Source organism: Onychomys torridus, chromosome 3 (assembly GCF_903995425.1).
Source record: "Onychomys torridus chromosome 3, mOncTor1.1, whole genome shotgun sequence".
Lineage (NCBI taxonomy): Eukaryota > Metazoa > Chordata > Mammalia > Rodentia > Cricetidae > Onychomys > Onychomys torridus.
The window spans coordinates 106,913,519-106,934,674 of record NC_050445.1 but is presented as its reverse complement, the minus strand read 5'-3'; the positions used below and the strand labels follow the sequence as shown (position 1 = coordinate 106,934,674).

Genomic DNA, 21,156 nt, shown 5'->3' with positions numbered 1-21,156 from the left:
GAGTGACCTCATTTAGATAGAATCCAACAGCATTTGTCTTCTTGGAGCTGGCAGGCTTCACTTAGCATTGTGGTCAAGATTTCCACGTGGAGGCTTGGTCAGCTTTTTCTTCCTTTTCTAGGCATGCACATTTGCTCCCTCATATGTTCAAGCTCCCTCTGTCTCTCTGTATGTATATCTCTATATTTCTGTTTCTCTGTGTATCTCTTTCTTTCTATCTCTGTGTCTGTCTCTATCTCTCTGTCTCTCTCTGTCTCTGTCTGTCTGTCTGTCTCTCTCTCTCTCTGTCTCTCTCTGTCTCTGTCTCTCTCTCTCTCTCTCTCTCTCTCTCTCTCTCTCTCTCTCTCTCTCTCTCTCTCTCTCTCTGTGTGTGTGTGTGTGTGTGTGTGTGTTCTCCATCCATCACTGGACACCTCTCAGCTGTTGTATGTGTAATGTGTGGACTAGCATGGTTTATCTTGGTCTCAAACATGAGGATGTGTGGGCACTTTGGGGAATCCTTGGGACAGAGAACGTTTTGGAAAGTTAATTTTGATGCCATCTGAGGATGGTGTCTGAGAAGGAGATGCTTAGGAGAGACAGCAGAGTGGCAGGTAATGGAAGCATCCCTGCCAGTCAGAACCCTGCCCACCCACTACCAGTGGACAAAGCTGACTGTGGTAACCCGCTGCCCCACACACCTGAAGTAGAAGCCGGTGGTTTTCCTGACAGGTCAGCCGCCCTGTGATGGACAAAGTGCCCTATGCTCTGAAGATTGAAACTCCCGAGTCCTGCCTGACGCTGTCTGCAAGGTATGGGGTGTGAGGGCATCAGGGCAGAGTGTTGAGGGTGGGGATGTCGGGGGGCAGAGGCAGGGGATGGCGTCATTTTTATCCTGTTGTCATTTTGGAAAGGGCTCTTTCCCTCCCGGTTCTCAGTGTTCCTTGAGTGCTATGTGGTTGCATATCTTTGTAGAATATAATTTAAAGAAAATACCTAGCTCTGAGGCAGTGACAGAGGCAGGAGGATCACAAGTTCAAGGCCAGCCTGAGTAATATAGCAAGACCTTTTCTTGAGACACAAAGGACTCAGTGTGGGTGATAATTCCAGCACTCAAAAGGCTGAGGAGGGAAGAGACTGACCCTGTCTCAAAAAGCCAAAAGCAGGGGCAGCAGAGACAGGTCAGAGGGTAAAGTGATTGCCACACAAACATGAGGACCTGAGTTTGATTGCCAGAACCTGTGTGAACAGCCAGGTGTGGTAGTGCATGTTGGTAATCCCTGCCCTGGGCGGGCCGAGATAGGAGAATCTCACAGGCAGGCCAGTGTATTAGAATAAACAAGCTTCAGGTTTAGTGAGAGACCCCATCTCAAAAGATAGAGAGCTACAGAGATGGCTCAGAGGTCAAAAAGCACTTGCTGCTCCTCTGGACGACCTGGGTTCAGTTCCCACAGTCCCTATGGCAGCTCACAACCATCTGTAATTCCGGTTACAGTGCACCACTCTTCTGGTCGCCCTGGGCACTGCATATGAATGCTTCATCTGGATACATGCAGGCAAAACACACAGAAAAATAAAATCTTTTCGGTTGGGGATTTAGCTCAGTGGTAGAGCGCTTGCCGAGCAAGCGCAAAGCCTTGGGTTCGGTCCTCAGCTCCAGCAATTATTTTCAAAAATAAAGATAAGGTGAAGAATGATTGAGGAAGATACATGATGTTGACCTCTGACATCCACACTTGTGTGCACATGTTTGCATTCATAGCTATGTGTGCATACACACACACACAACACACACACACATAGAGAACAATAACCAAAGAAAAAAATCCTGAGGGTTGGGGCTTAGCTCAGTGGTAGAGCACCTGCCTGACAGACTCGGTTCTTAATCAAACAAAACCAAACATAAATAACATAAATGCTGGTTCCTATGCCCAGAGGACTGGATGCCCTGTGAACATATCTCATCAAAAAATGGTATAGATGATTGGCTCCATATGAGATTCTCAGGTGACTCAGATGTGGCGATTGTTCAGTGGGCTGTGTTGTCAGCTTTGGCACTTTCCTCTCAACAGGGCAAGAGGAAGGTGATGCATGAACGCCCATCACTGTCCATTCTGTCTTTGGGGGAGGGTTTCAGTGTGTAGGAGGATGCTGTAATTCAAACACCATGAGCTAGTTGTTGGATAAACAAAATCTGCTTCTGCCAGTCTAGGAGTTGGGGAATGCAAGGCCAAGGTGCCAGGCAATTTGGGGTCTAGTGAGAGCCTCTATAGGATAGAAGGGACAAAGGAGGTCCCACAACAGGGAGGGGAGACTTCCTGGAAGAAGTGCTTCCTGGAGTGGCTCCATGGCCTCTTGTCTCTGCTTGATGCAATCAGAGCTTCAGGGCTCAGGGTATAGTTTCCATGTGCCCAGCAGTGGCAGAGTGATGCCAGACCACGCTGACTTGTTTCCTCCTGACTTGGGTGCTGCTGTCTGTCTGGCTTGTGGCCTGGAGTACCAGCTGCCATTGATAGGTGTGCTTTCCTGATATCCCAGACCCCATACACTGGAGGAGGGTTATATGTCCCCTTTAAGCAGTGCGACCCTGGCTGTATTTGCCCTCTGAACAGCAGGCCTAAGTGGTCCCTTCTCCCTGCCTGGGCTTTTCCAGACCCGTGGGAGGCTCCTGTACAGGATGAGAGTGACACCTAGTGGGCACTGAAAATTTCCACCCAGCTTCCTCCTGGGTGGTACTTAGCTCTCTGCGGAGAGAAGGACTTGGACATTGAGCAAGACTCAGGCCCAGAGGCTACTTAGCAAGGACTCACAGCAAGAGAGTGAGGGTGCCAGGCAGAGCCATGGCACTGTGGCTCACCCAGCCTGTGCCTACAGCTCCTGTGCTGAGAGAGACGAGTGGTATTACTGTCTGAGCAGAGCCCTCCCAGAGGACTACAAGACCCAGGCTCTGGCTGCCTTCCACCACAGTGTGGAGGTGAGTGAGGGCCACCCCAGGGTTCCTTGGGTGGGTCCTGCTGAAGGCTACTTACAGCAGGATGACAGGTGTATCCTGTCCTAGGGGCCTTGGCAATGCCCACATCCTATCCGCTATACCATGCTCTAATCAGAGCACGGCACCACAGTTCAACCAAGGACCATGCCTTGCCGTCTGGTGAGCAGACCAAGGCATGCAGGAGACTTTATTCACAGTTAGGGAGAAAGGGGGCCTCACTTCCCCAGCCGTTCCCCCGGCTCCCTCCTGACTGTGGTTGCTGGCTGCTGCAGATCCGGGAGAGGCTGGGGATCAGCCTCGGGGAGAGGCTCCCCACGCTGGTACCTGTCACACATGCCATGATGTGCATGAACTGTGGATGCGACTTCTCGCTCACCGTGAGGCGCCACCACTGCCACGCCTGTGGCAAGGTGAGTGGCAGACTGGGCGAGGGTGTGATTGGGAAGGGGAGGACATGTCCTTGCTCATGGGGCTTGGGGAGCCAGAACAAGACGAGAGTTCAAGGCCACCCTGAGAAGTAGAGCTTCCTCCTGTCCATTTCACTGAGCTCCACCAATCATGGCCAATCCCAGGCCTCTTCTGCCACCACCACACCAGGTTAAGAACCCCGGAGCTCACCATTATGGTTGTTGGAGGAGAGAGTGTCACTTCATGGGTAAGGGCACTTGCTCGGAGACAGTCTGCGGCCCAGCCTGAAAAAGCAGGGGTCCACGTGGCCCAGAGCAGCTGGGAACCTGGGACTCCCAGGAGTTGGTTAACAGGTTGAGAGCACATGCTGAGAGAGTGACTCACAGCTTACATGTGTGATCTTAACATGGCCTCAGATTGTGTGCCGGAACTGTTCTCGAAACAAGTACCCACTGAAGTGCCTCAAGAACCGGATGGCCAAGGTCTGTGATGGCTGCTTCCGGGAGCTGAAGCTGAGGAATGGGCCTGTCCCAGGCCCCATGAGAGGTAACTCTACAAGGCCCTTGACTTCTTCCAGGCCTGATGGCTTCTCCCCAAGTTCTCACGACACCTCTATGGTATCCCGAACCTCCTTTCTCCTGAAGAAGGGAGAGAAGGTTCTGCATAAAGGCAGCCCCTGGGGAAACCAAGGCTCAAAACCTGGGCTCCATGGGAACCTAATAGCTGCTGTGTCCCTGTGAAGCCACAGAGAAGGCAGGGCTGCTGCAACTGTCCACCATGGATGACCTTTCTGGGGTATTCCATGGGCCTATGTTCTGTGGAACTTTTTAAAAAATATTTATTTTTAATTATGTATGTTTGTATATGAATATGTGCACATGAATACAGGTGCCCAAAGAGGCCAGAAGAAGGCATCAGATCCCCTGGAGCTGGAGTTACAGGCATCTGTGAGCCACCTGGTATGGGTGCTAGGAACCAAACTCAGGTCCACTGCAAGAGCAGTATGTACTCTTAACTGCTGAGCCATCTCGCCAGCTTCCTGTGGGACTCCTGGGAGTATTCCATGGGCATGCATCTTTGAAATCTTTTGGCATGTTTATGAGGCTGCTAGGAGGGACTCATGAATCAGAGAAGGACAGAGAGCCCCTTAGAAGTTGAATTGACCCTTGAGACTTGGTACTTAAGAAATAAGCTGTGCCCAGAATTATCAGGAAGGAGGGACAGCAGGTGTATCATGAGCCTTCCTGAGGCCATACTAATGTGTCCAGGGAGAACATCATCCTGCCAGTGGATCCAGGACAGTTGTCCAGTATTCTGGGAAAGTGGCTCCCATACCCCAGAGCCTACATACAGCATCAGCAGAAAGGAACATGCCAGCCATCCTGGTCCCATTGGCTCCCACTCCTACCCTCATGAGCCTCGGAGGGCCCTGAGCTAGCATTCCAGAGACCCTTCCCCTGGCTTCTTCCCTCTGCAGAGCGTCCAGTCAGCATGAGCTTCCCACTGTCCTCATCCCGCTTCTCCACGGGCAGCACCTTCTCCTCCGTCTTCCACAGCATTAGCCCTTCAACTTTCAAGAAGCAGAAGAAAGTCCCTTCAGCCTTGGCGGAGGTAAAACACACATGGGAGACAGTAGCTTGGGAGGGTCTTGTCCTCTGGAGGCAGGCTCAGGTCCTCCTGTGCCCAGCCTGGCCAGACTTTTCTGGACAAGGAGAACTCCTTCCAGGAAAGAACCCAATATTGAGATTAGGTGATGCCATCTCTAAGAATAATCCTGTCTTCAGAAAACCTCCGGGGCTGCAGAGGTGCTTGAGAAGCATCTTTTTGTTCCTCTTTGTCTTTCTTTTTCTCCTACCTTGTAGCTTAGAATTAGTGCCCATAGGGTCTGCTCAGGTCACTGGCGAGTTGCACTCATGGTTAATTGTCCCATGTCAGTATTTGTGAGCCCTGTGTTCCTAGGCAGGGGGAAACAGATAGCACAGGTTTGAGCTTCCCTGAGACTATGAAATTCTGCAAGAAACCTCAAAACTGGCTAAACACAGGTCTATCCTGCAGGTAGGAACCCCAAGCAGCGTGTACCCATGAGTAGAGCCTTCTCAAGAGGCATGACCAGCTGCATTGAAGTCCCCATTAATATTCATCATCAAGCAAGCAGTGGGTATGAAGATGTGTTAGGGTAGTGGTTCTCAACCTTCCCAATGCTCTGACCCTTTAATACAGTTTCTCATGTTGTGGTGACCCCCAACCATACAATTATTGTGTTGCTACTTCATAACTGTAATTTTGCTACTGTTATGAATCATAATATAAATATCTGATATGCAGAATATCTGATATGCAACCCCCTGCCCCCCACACACACACACAAAGGAGTCACAGCCCACAGGTTGAGAACCAGTATGTTAGGGAGTGAATATTTGTGAATGAATGCTGTTTTAGCCACTAACTTACTCCATTTGCAAACTAAAGATCTTGGAAATATGGCGGGGACATAGCTTAGTGGTAAAGAGACTGTCCCTAAACTTGACCATGTTGCTTTCCAGTTCCCTCACTGTAAGTCAGGCACCGTACCTATCAGGATATCTCATGCTTTTTAGTAGTAAGGTAATAGGAGGTCAGGGAATTGCCTGGGGATATCCACAGTTACTGCTGGAGCCTGATGGAGACTCTGGATTGCAACCCTCCAAGCCAAACTGGAGGTCTCTTCTGTTGTCTTTGCTTTCTGGTGCTGGTGGTGGAACCCAGGGTCTCATACATGCTCAGTGTGCCAGAGCCCCATTCAGTGTTAGCCACTGTCAGAGCCTGTGCTGCAGAATGTCACCTAAACACTGGCAGCAGATGACACAGTAGGGCTGCATCTACTCCCCCAAGCAGGAGACTGCCCCCCATACCTGTTAGGTAATAGGTACAAGATCCCTTAAGTGTGACGATCTTCTAAGCTGAAGGTGGACAAATCCATCTTGTGCCCTGGGAGGGTGTAGGATTCCAGTAGGGGCAGCCCTCCTGGAGGTGGCTTTAGACTTTTACATCTGCTTCTTAGACCCTGAAGTAGCTTTGCTAACCACAGGAGCCCAGAGTTCTGATCAGCTTTCAAACTCCTCAAGGGATGGTTTGCCCTGCCGTTTTGTCAGTTTACCTGCTTTGTCTCCCCACTAGGTGGCGGCATCAGGAGAGGGCTCGGCCATCAGCGGCTACTTGAGCCGCTGTAAGAGTGGCAAGCGGCGCTGGAAGAAACTCTGGCTAGTCATCAAGGGCAAAGTGCTCTACACCTACCTGGCCAGTGAGGTAGCATCCTTTCTGCGGCTATTTTCTCAGGGAAATAGCCTGTGTTAAGTATGAGTGTGACTAGTAGGGGTGAGGGTGGAGGGACAGCCGGCTAGGGTCTCCATGTATCTGCAAGCCTGAGTTCTGGATACTGGGCCCTCTTCTGGTGGTAATCAAGTCTTTCTGTTGGAGTGTGGCTGTGAGCACTCACAGAGTACTTAAATATCACAGGCTCAGCTGCCAGGACAAGGTCACAAGAGAAACCTTGCTTCTGTTCTCCATTTTGGTTACTTGGGACAGCATGCAGCAGCTCAGAGAAAACTGTTCCCTTTGTGCCTGTTCGTTGCTTTTACTAAAATAACTGGGGGTTCCAATGAGGTTTCTAAATAAAAGCACGTTGCTACTTTTATAGGACATATTGGTTTTAGTATCTAAAATACAAGCAAGGGCTTGGGCGGCAGCCCGGCTGTTAGAATGCTTGTTCAGCGTGTAGAAAGCCTGGGGCTTAGTACCCAGCACTACATAGCCTAGGTGTGGCAGTGCAAGCCTATAATTCTAGCACCGAGGCAGGACAGGCAGGAGGTACAGAAGTTCACGGTCATCCTCAGCTACATAGTGAATTCAAAGTCAGCTTGGACAATATGAGCTCCTACCTCAAAAATAAAATACAAACAAACAAGAGACTTAAGCCTAGCCTGCTCCCAGGGTGGACAGATGTGGGCTGCGGTGGTGTGATCTTGCTGGCAGAGGCTGAATGGGCCAGACAATAAGGTGGTTTCCATCTCCAGGTCCTACCACCTTGGGGCTTCCATAAACTCCCTTTACAGACTTAAATGTGTCCTGACCATTGGTGGAGGCCATGCTCATTAGCCTAGGGCTGGACCTTCTCAGGTGACCTGCCTCCCTGTCCACAGACCTGCAGCTGTGGTGATCACTGTGTGTCGCATCCTCAGACACCAGACCAGCAGAGGAGCAGGCAGACAGACCTTTGTTCATGTGTCTACAGTGGGGTAGAGGGGCTCATCTTTCCAAATTGAAAGTTGAAGCACAGCTCAAAACAGCCACATCCTAAGAAGGAGTGTTACTGAGCCAAGCACAATGGTGCCTGCCAATGGATCCTGGCACTCAGAAAGCTGAGGCAGGGGAATTACCATGAATCCCAGGCCAGTGAAGGTTTTGTCTCAAGGCAAAAAAAAAAAAAAAAAAAAAAGCCAGGACAGTGGCAGAGCATTTTGTAATCTGTAAGGTTAGGAGAATTCCAGCCTGGTGAGACTTTGTGTCTGAGCAGAGGATGGAGGTCTGTCAGGTGCTTTCTCCGTGGCAGGTGCGTGGTTTGCCCTCTTTGTCTTTGTGCTGCTGGCCTTCTGCTGGGCTGGATTTAACTCCCTTGGGTATGTTTTATTATGGTGTCTTCACTATTTATAAACATGCACTTTTCATCCCTATAAAAATCTACTTTCTTCATACATTAAAAACCTTGGGTTTTCCACTGAGCACTGTATTTCCAGTGTCCTGTGTGTTCTCTGGGCCCATCTCATGAGTGCTCATGGCACCAAACGCATTACCAGAACAAACTCTGAGACACTAAGTCAGTGACTACTCCAGTCTGTAGGAAGAATGCTGGAAGGCTGTGAGTTCAAATCCTGGCTCTTCCTCCATGCTCACTGTGTGATCTTGGGGGACTGCTTTCTCTGTGGTAGAGCATTCAAAAGATAATGGCATTGAATGTGTCTAGCCCTAGTTTGTTGTCAGAACCTGTCAAGTCCCTTTCCTTTCCTGGATTGGTCCTGGCAGGAAGCAAGGGTGATCAGAGCCTGCCCAATCCAGAGATGCTCTTCCACTCGAGGCAAGGATCAATATTAGGGCCTGATGCAGGTGTGGGTTTTTTGAATCTTTTATTTATTATTTGACAATTTCACATTTTTATACAATGTATCTTAATCTTATCCACTCCCCACTCTCCCAATGCCCCTCTGCAGGTAGAGTTTTCTGTCCCATCAGCCCACTCCCAAATAACCACACAGAGATTTAATATTATAAATGCTCGGCCAATAGCTTAGGCTTGTTCTTAGCTAGCTCTTATTACTTAAATTAACCCATATTTCTTATCTAAGTTCTACCACGTGGCTCCTGGCTTGTTACCTAGTTTTCTATGCATCCTGCTTCCTCTGTATCTGGCTTGCCCCTCTTCTTCCCAGTTCCTTCCTAGTCTGGCTCTCCAGCCCAATCCCTTCCTGTCCAGCTATAGGCCAGTCAGCTCTTTATTAACCAATGAAAGTAATACATGTTTACAGTGTACAAAGATTGTTCCACAGCAGTCCTCAGCATGCCCCCTCCCACCTTCTTGTCTCTCTCTCTGTGTGTGTGTGTGTGTGTGTGTGTGTGTGTGTGTGTGTGTGACACATTGAATCCAATTAGTGCCACCTGTTGGCTGCTGCTTTGTTGGCTGGACCCTGTACAGGAGACCATACTGTAGGGAGTTTATGATGTGGCCATGCCATGTCCAGGAAGAGTGTTTCACAACGTTCCTCCCCATCTTTCAGCTCTTCCATTCTTCCTCTCCCCATCCTTTTAGGATGTTCCCTGAGCCTAGGGGGATGGAGGGTTATGGGTGTGGCTTTAAGATCAGGTTTTCCTCCTGTCCCCTGCAGGACAAAGTGGCCATGGAGAGCATCCCTCTGCTGGGTTTTACTATTGCCCCGGAAAAGGAGGCAGGCAGCAATGAAGCAGGACCTGTCTTTCACCTTTACCACAAGAAAACCCTGTTTTATAGCTTCAAAGCAGAGGACAGCAGTTCTGCTCAGAGGTACCAGCAATGGCTAGTCTTCTGTCTTACAGAGAAATGTAGTGTTGCCCTGCGTTGTTCTACTCAGGCCCCTGGAGCAGGGATGGGGGGGGGTAGTGGGGGGGCTCTAGCATAACTGCAGGACTTCATGTTCTGGGCCATGAGACCTAGATTTTCATGATTCCTTTATATGGGCGGGCATTGGTTCAGTCAGCTTTTACACTGTCCCAGGCTGTTTTATAAATACAGGACATGTGTCTGGGAAACAGATACAAACAAGGCACAATCCTTGGCTTTAGGCTAGCAGGGCTCTAGTCTAGTCACATAGATACCCAGTGCTGTCTTGTTTCACAGGTGGATGGAGGCCATGGAAGATGCCAGCGTGTTATAGCAGTCACTAGGTGCATAGACTCACAACAAACTCTTACGTTAATGTGTGAACCCTTCCAGAAGCTATTCCTGGTTTTAGCTCATCTGGATGCACGTGTGGGTTCTGCATGGGGGCTTGACCTTTGCCCTCACAGGTGGAACCCTGAGGGATATTTATGGACCTCTTTTTGCCTCCATGCTTCCCAGCCCCCATCACAAACTGTACCCTTATCTAGAAGTGGGTTAAAATGTAGTACCTTGAAGACATGGAAACCAAGAGAAAAGGACATTGAGCAACATGGGCTTTTTAGTAGAAACTGGCTTCTCCTGGTTTTACTCCTGGCGAATGGGACCACTTTCCACTTTCTGCAATGTCCATACGGTGCCTCTGCTGATGTGGGAACCAGCCAGAACAAAACAGCGGCTCATCGAAGCACCACGTCACCATCATGTAGAGCTGCAGCCGGCTGTGCCGGGTCTTCTGAGAGATGGACGGGAGTTGGCCGCAGATGGGTCTAGGCACTCACTTGCTGTGGAAAGTTGACTCCTGCAGCCTTGCTGTGGCCTGCCAGGCTAGAAGGGAGAAGAGCATGTTCCCTTCCTAAGATCCTGCTGCCTGAACTACCACAGGTTAGCAAGAAAGTGATCCCCTTCCTCCCAGAATCCTCAGCACCACACCAGGGCTGCCCACTACCACAGCACAGATCCCTTAAAGGTGGAAGATCTACATCTGCTTTCATCTCTGTGTGCCTTCCTGTGGACACACTGTGCACGCTGACCACGCTGTTGATGGGAGTTTGTCCTCACGTGACACATGTCCTTGAGCTGTGTCACCCATGCCAGCTTACTCTCTGAGAGCAGTAAAGAAGGAAGAGAGAAGGGAGGTCATCAGAAAGTGGTCTCGGCAGAGAGATGGCTTGAGCCGGGCAGAAGCACCGTGTGGCTGGAGAACACTTTGCACAACCTGGGCTGAGCCACCTCGGAGCTGGAAGATGCTTTGCACACCCAAGGCGAAGAGTGCCACCCTCCTCTGGGCGCCTGAGGCAGAGCCACCTCTTGCTGGCCAGGTCTTTATGCTGGATGGATTTTACACAATGTAGGGAGGAGGGACAGGATTCCTCCTCATTCTCACTGAAACTGAAAAATAAAAGTAATTGTCATCATTTCCTGAAAATTTTAATTGTCTTTCCCCCACAAAAAGGATTTTTTTTTTTTTTTTTGTAAAAAGTACCATCTCAAAGACTTATTTACATTAAATATGTTCAGGGATTTCTTTTTCTAGTTTGCAGTTCTTTTTAAATGTTTTTGCAGTCAGTGCATAATTAATAATTCAAGTCGGATGGACCAGAGGTGTTCCTGTTAACTTCTGAGGATGTCACCACCCTAGGATCCTTCCCAGAGTCACTCATGTGTCACTGGGCTGAGACCCATGAACCTTTACAGAGTGGAGCAGGACTCAAGTACAGTAGTCCCCTTTGCTACAGTTTCGTTTTCTGTGATTTCAATTGCCAGAGGTTAACTGTGGACTGAAAATATTAAATGGAAAATTCCAGAAATAAAAGTGTCTTAGTTTCCAATCATTTTTACTGTAGTCCTAGCGTTCCACTCTGTTAGTTAGTAACTTCCCGTGGGCCTAATGGGTGCATTACACATTCTCAAGAGTACCCATGTGTGCACAGGAATAGCACAGTATGCATGGCCCATAGCTGCTGCCATCTTGGGTGTCCACTGGGGCACCTGGGCTGCTGCTGTCCAGGCGGTGGGAGGACCCCTGATGTGCCTTGTCATTGCCCAGTGTCCCTTTCCAGTTCTAAGTATGATAGACATATCTGAAAGTCATCTGAGGACCTCTGTTTTATCGTAGTTATTTATTTATTTGTTTGTTTATTGCTGGTTATGGGGCCCAGGGTTTCACATGTGTTATGCCAGGAGTCTGAGGCTGACCCATACCCTGGCAATTTTTACCCTATACTTAAGTGGGGTTTTTATTTCTGTGCAAATATTCACCTTGATAAAAATGCCCGGATTACCCATAAAACACAGCAGACAGGCCCAGCCTGTTTGGACCTTTGTCACCTCTTCTTTCCACAGTTCTCTGTGTTCTGGTTTCAGGCTAACATCTTCCTGACCACTCTCAGTGGCCCTTGTGTCCTTGTGTCCAGCCCATTTCACATATCCATGTTGCCTGTCTGTCCACTGAGTCTGCCCAGAATCATGAGATGAGGCTCCCTCACCAGATCCGAGGGCATGCCAGTGTCGTCCCCCCCGCCCCATCCAAATGCTGCAGAAACAATTGGCTGTGATGCCACACAATCTGCCCGTAAGCTCCTGCAGGCACGGAGCAGCCCCTCACGGCATCGCATATCCCAGCAGAGGCTGTGCTGTAGCCCAGGAAGGTAAGACCACAGACCCTGGACACTGCCAGAGCCCCTGGGGAGCCCACTGTGCTCTTCTGTCACAGGGAGCTCAGGCACACACTGAACAGTAATGAAAGTCCATCCACAGGCCCTGCTCAGACACGGTGAGGACAATCACAGGAAAACCTTCCTCTTTCTCAGGACAGTAACAGCACAGTGGGTGGCTGTGAGGCTGGCATCCCTGTCCGTGAGATCCCTCTCCCCCCATCTTCAATGCCTTGAACTTTTCAAGCGTGGCCTTGCTTGCTTCATGGAGGCTTTGCTCAAAACATGTGGCCTTGCTAGGGGTTGGGGTGAGTAGAGCCGCGGCTTCATGGATTCCCACACACTGCAGTTGTGGTAGGTTCTGTTGATCTGAAGAAGCGAGAAGGCTTCTGTGCCTGTCACTAAAGCACACCAGAAATGGCAGTGCTGGCCAGGGTGCAGTCTGGTCCTAACAAGAATTCTGACGTGTCAGAAATAAGCTCTGAGTTTTTCTGGTGGTGATAAACCTCCAGAGACAAACGCTGCCTGGCATGATCCAGGGGAGGCCCAGGAGGAGGGTGATGATGGTCCATCTCAGAGCATGGCCACGCAGGAAGGTGTGAGGGCCAGCAGTCAAGGCATGACTGGTTACTCTATATCCTTCTTTGTCTAGCTTCTCACTAATCCGGTCATGTAAATGTCACTAAGCAGAGATACCCTAGTACAGACTGAGGCCTCTGAGGCTGATGGTGGAAGGGCTGAGCCTGCAACCCAAGTTGCTTTCTGAAGAGGAACAGGGCCACCAATGGGCTGGTTCTCGCCAGTTGACACATTGTTAACTGATTCAGCCTGCATCCTGTGGCTTTCAAATTCTCACTGTCAGGAGGGGACAGTGGTGTCCACCCTCAGGCAGCTGCTCTCAGCATAGGTCTCATATTGGCTTTTGCAGGTAGGGAACTAGCTTGACAATAGCAGGTCCCAAAGGACCAGAAGCAAGTTTCTTTGGGGTTTCTGACTTGCTATCCGGTGTCAGAGGTGGTTCCCAGAGACTGACTACCCCCACACCTGGGACTACAGGCGTTCTCGTCTATAGCCACCAAGGAAGGCCAGCATAGCATCTTGGAGCTAGCATGCTCTCAGCAGCCCCATCCAGCTCCCTATACTCCTGTTGTCTGCTGGCTATCGGGCTAGTCATTGAGGACCACTGAGAATAGTGCAGACCCAGGGATGACTTGGATGAATGTACCCCAAAGGGTCACGTGTTTAGGTTTAGTCCACAGGGTGCTGCTACTGGGTGGTATGGGTGATGGGTAAAGTGGGAGACTCTTGGAGGGGAGCTTACTCTCCTGCTCCCTGGCCCTGAGCAGTTTGTTCTCTCTGGGCTTTTGTCATTGCCATCCAGTGTCCTTTCCCCAAGGACCCCAAACCACAAGTTCCCATGATCTTGGGCAAGAACCTCCTCCAGAGCTGTGAGTTAAACCGTTTTTCTGTTCTTTTTTCTTTTTTGGAGCTGAGGACCATTTTTCTTTATAAGTTAATAATTCCAGGTATTTTTGTTATAGTGATGAAAAGTGCCTAATACTACCAGTTAGTAGGGGCTGGAGGGAGATGGTCCTTGGAGAATCAGTTATTCACCCTCTGGGCCAAATTTCCTAGAAGAATACTCCAGTTTGGATTAGAGGCATGCAAGGGTTGTACCTTGCCATGGATTTGGGGATGATCTGTGATAGAATAGTTAGAGGTCAGTTATTTGGATCCTCTGTAAGATGTTTGCTTGAGTGTCTTGTAGGGGTTGATTTGATAGTTCCTAGTCAAACACTGTCAAACATCAGCAAGTGAGGTCTGTGTGATTTTCAGCAATTGGAAGTTCCAAATGCCTTGACCTTGCTATGCCTCTTGGTGCTCCCCAAAAACTCAGCAAAGCAAATGCTGTTGTTGCTTGAACTTTGCAGATGAGGAGCCTGGAGGTGTGAACTGGGTCATTTCCCCAGGGTCTCACACTTGCCATCTGCCCCAAGCACAGCTTTGCCAGATTCTCACTTTGCCATGGTCGCTTCCACAGTGCTTCTCTGGACTTGTGTGAGTGGAGGCTGAAGAGCTTTCTGATGTCCACAGTATGAATCATTCTGAACACGGCTAAAAACCCCCACTGCAGAGGGCCAAAGTCATCTAAAAAATCATGACATTTCATCACATAATGTAAAATCTGTGAACATAACCCAAGATGTTATCAAAATAAATACAATTCTATTTTCTGGTGACATATTTAACATAAGTAACATCTCAGGCAGTGCTTCAAACCTTTAATCAGAGCACTTGGGAGGCAGAGGCAGGCAGATCTCTGTGAGTTCGAGGCCAGCCTGTTCTACAGAGCAAGTTCCAGGATAGTCAGAGCTATTCAAAGAAATCCTGCCTGAAAAACAAAAACCAAAACACCAAGATTTACCTCAACTGCATCTAGAAATCTAGGTATTTAAAACCCAAAGTAAATGTGCTTTTTAAAATGCCCTCTCTTTACGTTTCTTTAAGACATAATCTTATCATATTGCCTATGCTGGTCTTGAACCCCAAGGCTCAAGTGATTTCCTTGCCCTAGTTTTGACTACAGGCATGCATAACCATGCCTAGCTTTAATTTTTTCCCCCAGAGCTGAGGACTGAACCCAGGGCCTTGCGCTTGCTAGGCAAGTGCTCTACCACTGAGCTAAACCCCCAACCCCATAAATCTACCTCTTGATGTTCTCAGACCCTTAGAAATTTGTGACATGGATGAAAATGTGGTCAAAGGTGTTCTAAGAGTTAACAAGTCTGGTTTGGCAAGGGAGTGTACATACCCACTCAACACAGAACAGTATACTTGTTCACAGAACACTGCAGTGGCCTGAGGACCCTCAGAAGACGGAGCAGCAAGCCTTGGGAGGAGATACTACAGATCTGCAATGGGCCAAGTTTGCCTGAGAGGACCAGCCAAAGCAGGGAGCTGCTGGGGCACTGCCTCAGGATTCATATGGAAGTGTCATGTGTCGGTCTTCCTACAAGCCTGCTTGGCCTGGGATGGCCTGGGCATCCTCTGATAGCACACACAGGGCCAACCCTTGGGGTTCCTTCTCTGGTAGGTCGATACAGAGTGCAGCCCACACATTTGCCTTCTCCGAGTGCCTTGGAGGTTCTGCGTATCAGCAGGATGGAAAGAAAACAGAAAGGAAGAAGGGCAGTATCTAAGCTGCCTGCGAGCCCAGAGTGAAATCTTAGCTGTCTTTGGCAGTGCTATAGGGGGTGGGGGAGGCAGCACCTCTGCCAGCAGTGTGTATTCAGATGCACAGAAGAAAGGTGAAACCCAAGGGAATTGGGAAATGATGCTGCAGAGCAGGAGAGGTGTCAGTTGTATGAGGCAAGACTGTGAGCACTTTCAGACTTCAGTGTGTGTGTGTGTGTGTGTGTGTGTGTGTCTGTCTGTCTGTCTGTCTGTCTGTCTGTCTCGCTCTGTTAGTGGACTACTTGCTTAGTATGCATGAAGCCCTGGATTTGATTCCCAGTACAGCAAAACTGGACGCAGTGGCACATGCTTACAATCCTACTCAAGAGGTAGAGGCAGGAGGACCAGTGATTCATCTTTGGCTACAGAGCAAGCCTGAGACTAGCCTAGATTACATGAGACCCTGTCTCAAAAACTAAAAAGCTATTGTCTCATGTACTAGTGTAACTGCAGTTGACACAGAAGAATCAAGATGTTGCTAAGCCAGCTGTCTTCCCAGAGACACTCCCTGTGGCCTCCTGGCCACTGACATGACATCCTGGTGATCATAGGAAGTTCTTGTACAGACTTTAATGCCATTAGACTAGAAAAGGTGGAGTGTCTCCAGAGCAGAATACTGGCAGACTCACCCCGTTCTTATTCGGGCACTGTTGGAATTGATGGACATGACCAGTGGAGAAAGGAGAGGTGGCCCCTCCAAGGAGCAGGGGAGAGGCTGCTATGGAGTAAAATCCAAAGGAAGAAGTCAACAAGGGTGCTGCAGCTGGGTGCCATGTTTTTCATCTGACACACATACCTGTGAAGAAAAAAGAACTTAGCTGTGTGCCTCCACTGTCCTTCAGGACTAATCTATTAATTTTTTGCTTTAATTATATGTATAGTGCACATGTATTGTTAAGATACATGTAGGTAGGTGTGTGTGTGTGTGTGTGTGTGTGTGTGTGTGTGTGTGTGTGTGTGTGTGTTTTGTTAGGGACTGAACCTAGGGCCTTGTGCACATTAGGCAAGTGTTCCATCAGTACCTCTCTCTCCAGCTCCCCAGCCTCCCCTAAAAGGTTTTTAAGGCAAGATCTTAGTTGTCCAGTTTGGCCTTGAACTTGTGATCCTCCTGCTTCAACCTCCTAGGTAGCTAGGATTACAGGCCTGTACCAACAGCCTTGGCTATGATCTACTGTAATTATTCATGTAAAATGTATTGATATTTTATGGACTGTGGTCATCACATTTTTGGGCTGGATATATAACTCATCAGTAGATGCTCATTCCCAGCAATCCCCAAAAGTTTCTGGTCTTTTGAATGGCTTTATGTAACATCGTTTGGGGGGAAATTTAAATTTATAGTAAAGTTACACAAAGGTTCTTTTGATCAGGAGACATATTCTGCAGTAATGCAGGGAAATTCCTAACCTTTATACATAAGAAAAATTATCCAGTAGATGAGTGTTGCAAATCTTAATGTTTTTGAGCCAGGCATGGAGGTGCCTGTGTGTAGTCCTGGCATTTAGGAAGCCAAGCAAGAGGCATAACCAGGTCCTATCTCTAACAATGAAAGCCAAGCCAAATAAAAGTGTATTTTCATCTTCAGGGGAGGCCTTGAGACAGTCAAGTCACACTCTCTCCTAAGTTGAACTTAGAGGGAAAGGTATAGGAAGATTTAGCTATAATTTTCTAGATCTGTACATCAGCACCGATGTCTCTAAACCTGTCCTGGAGTAAAATCTGAGCAGTGAGCTGCAAAGAGAAATGTGCAGGGGACTGGGGATAACTTAGTCTGAGGCCCTCATGTCCAATGTATACAGATGGACACTATGCTCCACAGATGTCCCCTGAGCTATCCTAAACAAATGACTTTCTACATTGCTACGTGGTAATTGGTCATGCCCTAAGGCATGGGGCCTGATTATTCCAACATATATAATTATGCAAGTTTTTGTGGGCAAAATATTAGACAGTTTTTAGAAATAAAGCTATATGACCTCTTGGTGTGCCCCTGGATTTTACTTTGTGGGGCCTGGTGAAAACAACACTAGTTTTCACTGAAACGACTTCACTAATTTCTTTTAAAAATACCATCCCATCACCTGTTCCACAAAGATGTTCCATTTTTTAAATTACAGAGATAATACTGTGTCATCCTGCAGTCCGTGCTTCCCCGAGACATAGACTCTGTATGTCCTAATGAGGGGTGGGAAGAATTGATCTTTGTTGTTTGTTTTTCAAGACAGGGTTTCTCTGGGTGGCCCTGGCTCTCCTGGAACTCACTCTGTAGATCAGGCTGGCCTTGAATTCATAGAGATCCGCCTGCCTCTGCCTCCCGAGTGCTGGGATTAAAGATGTGTGCTGTCACTACCCGACAATAACTGATCTTTTAAAAAATAAGATTTTCATCCAGCTGTTGTGGTACATACCTGTAATCCAAGCCCTTGGGGGGCTGAGGTAAGAGAGTCATGAGCTGAAGGTCAGCCTACTCCACAATCAGACCCTATCTCAAAAAATTTTTGTTCAAAGGAGAGGTAGCTCAGGCATTGGGGTTGTGCCAAGTGTGCACAGGGTCCTGGGTTCAATCCTCAGTACATGCATATGTACACATACTTTAATCTAGCCCGGCAAATATTCAGAGTTGCTTGTCTGTCAGTGAAGGTGACTGAGCCAGGGGCTCTGAGTTGAGGTGTAGCTTTTGAGTGCCTCAGTTTACCATGTACAAAGGTGCTTCCAACTACTTCTCTCCATGAGCATCCTCTGTAAGGTGGAGAAGGCACAAGAGACCTCAGCAAAAAACAGACTTGAAGCTGGCTCTAGTATTGCCAGTCGTGCTGGTGACTCTGGAACAAGACAGGCAGATGACCCTCCCCAGCCAGGGGCATCCTCCTCTGCTAATGGTCATTAACTCTCAGTCTACAAATTACCCTTGTTGACTCAAACTCTGATAGATAAATGCTGACTATCCTAATACCTGCATCATAATGAAAACGTTCACAGACAAATAAAAATTAATGTTGAAACCTGGGGCCTCGAGAAATATAGATATTTAATCCCAGGATTAGTTGGCTGGAAAGCGGGCTTTGCATGATAAACCTTGCATCTGAGTGCTGAAGTGTCTGGCTGGCCCCAGAAGAGGGTGAATGAGTGCTGAACTCTGTGGGTGCCATGCTAACAGGAGTCCGAGGAACTTACAATATGGCTATATCCAGGTACTCTCTCCAGTGATTCTGAGCTGGCAAACACAAGCAGGCACAGGTACTGTGACCCTAGCAGCAGAGAAGTCATCCTGGAGACAGGTAACTGCACTGTGCCTGGGATAGCCAGGAGCATCTTGAGGTAAAACTTTTGAACTTGTGCTAGCCTGGACCAAGCAGGGGGCTGCTTCTCAGGGAAAGAGGTCTATACAGGAAGACAGTAGGATGAGGAGAGAGAGTAGCAAGGAAGGGTGTGGCAGGCTCAGGAACTGGGGTAGTTTGGAATAAGCAGAGTGCAGGGAAGTCCCCAAAATGACACTCAGAAAGGCTGTATGGAGTCAGGTCAGTCAGGGTCACTGACATCACCCTACAGTCACTAGACTGTGGGGACCTTCACATGGTTTAGAAGAACAGCTCTGAGTTCTGGATAATCCATTCTGGTCCTCTTTAAAGATAACCAAACACACGGTTGGTTCTGGCACAGCTGCTTACTGTGATCCCTCTCAAGTGTTCTTTATCTTGGATCTGTGCCTGTGGTGACTAATCCTGGTTGTCAACTTGACTACAGCAGGAATCAGCTAAAACTCAAGGAGCTGATCATGCCTATGAGGGATTTTCTTAAACAGATAATTTGAGGTGGGGAGGTCCACACTAAATCTGGGCCCCACCTTCTTGTGGTAGCCCACATACAAAGACATGGAAGAAGGAAGCTCTTGCTTTCTGCCTTTTGCCCTCACTCTCGCTGGCAAGCTCATCTAGCCTGCTGCTGAGGCATCCCTTTGCTGGAATTAAAACTACTTCTCCAGGATTCCAGCATAGACCGATGACCAGTCTCTAGGAATTGTGGTGATATTTTGTTTGTGCTCTAACAAATAAAGCTTGCCTGGAGATCAGAGTGCAGAGCTAGCCACTAGAGGCCAGGCAGTAATGGTACACACCTTTAATCCTAGCACTTCAAATCTCATGCCTTTGATTCCAGCACTTGGGAGGCACACACCTTTAATCCCAGCACTTGGGAGGAGGGAACAGGAAGTGATATGGCTGGGTGGAGAGAGGAAGTGATAAGAGAAGGTAGAGACAGGAGCTCGGCCTTTTCGGTCTGAGGATTTGGTAGAGGTAAGAAGTCTCTCTAATGGCTGACTGCTCTACGTCTCTGATCTTTCAGCTCTCACCCTCAGTATCTGACTCTGAGTTTTTATTATTAAGACCAATTAGAATTCATACTACAAGGAGTCTTCTGGGACTCCAGCAGCAGATTGGACTGCTGAAACATCCAGTCTCATGGACTAGACAACTACCTGATTCTTGGCCTTTTTGTCAGGAAACAGTCATGGTTGGACTACTTGGACACAGGCTGTAAGCCACTCTAATAAATACCACACACATATTCGTCAATCAGTTCTGTTCCTTTAGAGAAGCCTGACTTATAGTTCCTTCCCCCAGTGTGGTGGAATCCTATTCCCTGCCTTCAACTGGAAAGGCCTTGGTGACAGCCTCAGGAAGGAGCAAACAGAGGAAGTGATATGGAGTTTTCACTTTGTTTTCTGTGACACTCACCCCTTGAATCCACTGTGCTGTGATGGAGCTAGCCATGTACAGAGGCCACCTGGAGGTGTTCATACTAACAGCATCAGCCAGACACAAATGACTCCAGGTCCAGCCATCACATATCTGATCCTAGAAGTCCAGATTGTAATTTGCTAGAAAGGTGACTGTTGGTTTCGAGGCCTTATAACTTGGGTGTTGCACAGCAAGAACCAGAAAATGTGCATTTCTGGGCTCCTTTCCCAAACAGGAAAGACAACAAATGAATAAACACATAATCCAGAGGGTGACAGGAGGGGAATGAAGAAAATATCAATTCATTTTTGGAAGAGCACTTCACACCCCAGCAACTGACTTAGCAGGGGTTACCAGTTACACTTACGTTACCAGTGTGTCTGCAGAGGGAATACCAGGGGCATACAAAGGACCCTGCCCCTAGAAAGGCTCAGAACTGAGGCACAGGCCTATCGGAATGCCAGGATAGAACCAAAGACAGGATTAGCCCAAGGTCAGTAAGGAGATGCAGAATCCTGGTCCCCACACAAAGACAAGCAACTGTACTTTCACTTAGCAGCAAATTGTTTTCTATGGAAAAGAAATCAAGAGGCTGGGAACCAGGTCACAGGTGTGTCTGGGAGCTTAGATGCCTCATACTCCGCGGAGACTCGCTGCTAGAGCTGTACTACTCAGAGAGGGATGCTCCATTCCACCTCCCAGCCCTCCACTGATTTCCTAGGTATACAACATTCAAGAAAACAAAACTACTTCACAACCACCCTCACTCTGAGAGCTGGGGACCAAGGGCAGATACAGCTTTCTGAGAATGGAAATCTATTTTTCCATTAGAATTTCAAGATCCATGCCTCCTCCAAAAACAAGCTCTGTGGCTCTAAGATATCTGAGCCAAATGTAACTTGTAACTTGGAATCACCCCCATCCCCTCCTGAAAGACCTGGGAAGCCCAGGTCAAAACAATTCATGAAGGGGCTATACTTCCCGTGT

General features: G+C 48.4%; 1 protein-coding gene across 2 annotated transcripts in view; it reads left to right on the top strand.

Moving 5' to 3' along the window:
- Fgd5 (FYVE, RhoGEF and PH domain containing 5) overlaps nucleotides 1-10,981 on the top strand; it is a 100,789-nt gene extending 89,808 nt beyond the window's left edge. For both annotated transcript variants that reach the window (XM_036181203.1, XM_036181202.1), the window contains exons 14-21: nucleotides 712-791; nucleotides 2,854-2,953; nucleotides 3,244-3,381; nucleotides 3,796-3,925; nucleotides 4,857-4,990; nucleotides 6,536-6,664; nucleotides 9,295-9,449; nucleotides 9,783-10,981. In XM_036181203.1, coding sequence (XP_036037096.1) covers nucleotides 712-791; nucleotides 2,854-2,953; nucleotides 3,244-3,381; nucleotides 3,796-3,925; nucleotides 4,857-4,990; nucleotides 6,536-6,664; nucleotides 9,295-9,449; nucleotides 9,783-9,819 — 903 coding nt within the window. In that variant the 3' untranslated portion in view covers nucleotides 9,820-10,981. The remainder of the gene's footprint in view (nucleotides 1-711; nucleotides 792-2,853; nucleotides 2,954-3,243; nucleotides 3,382-3,795; nucleotides 3,926-4,856; nucleotides 4,991-6,535; nucleotides 6,665-9,294; nucleotides 9,450-9,782) is intronic.
- Nucleotides 10,982-21,156: the final 10,175 nt, after the last annotated feature.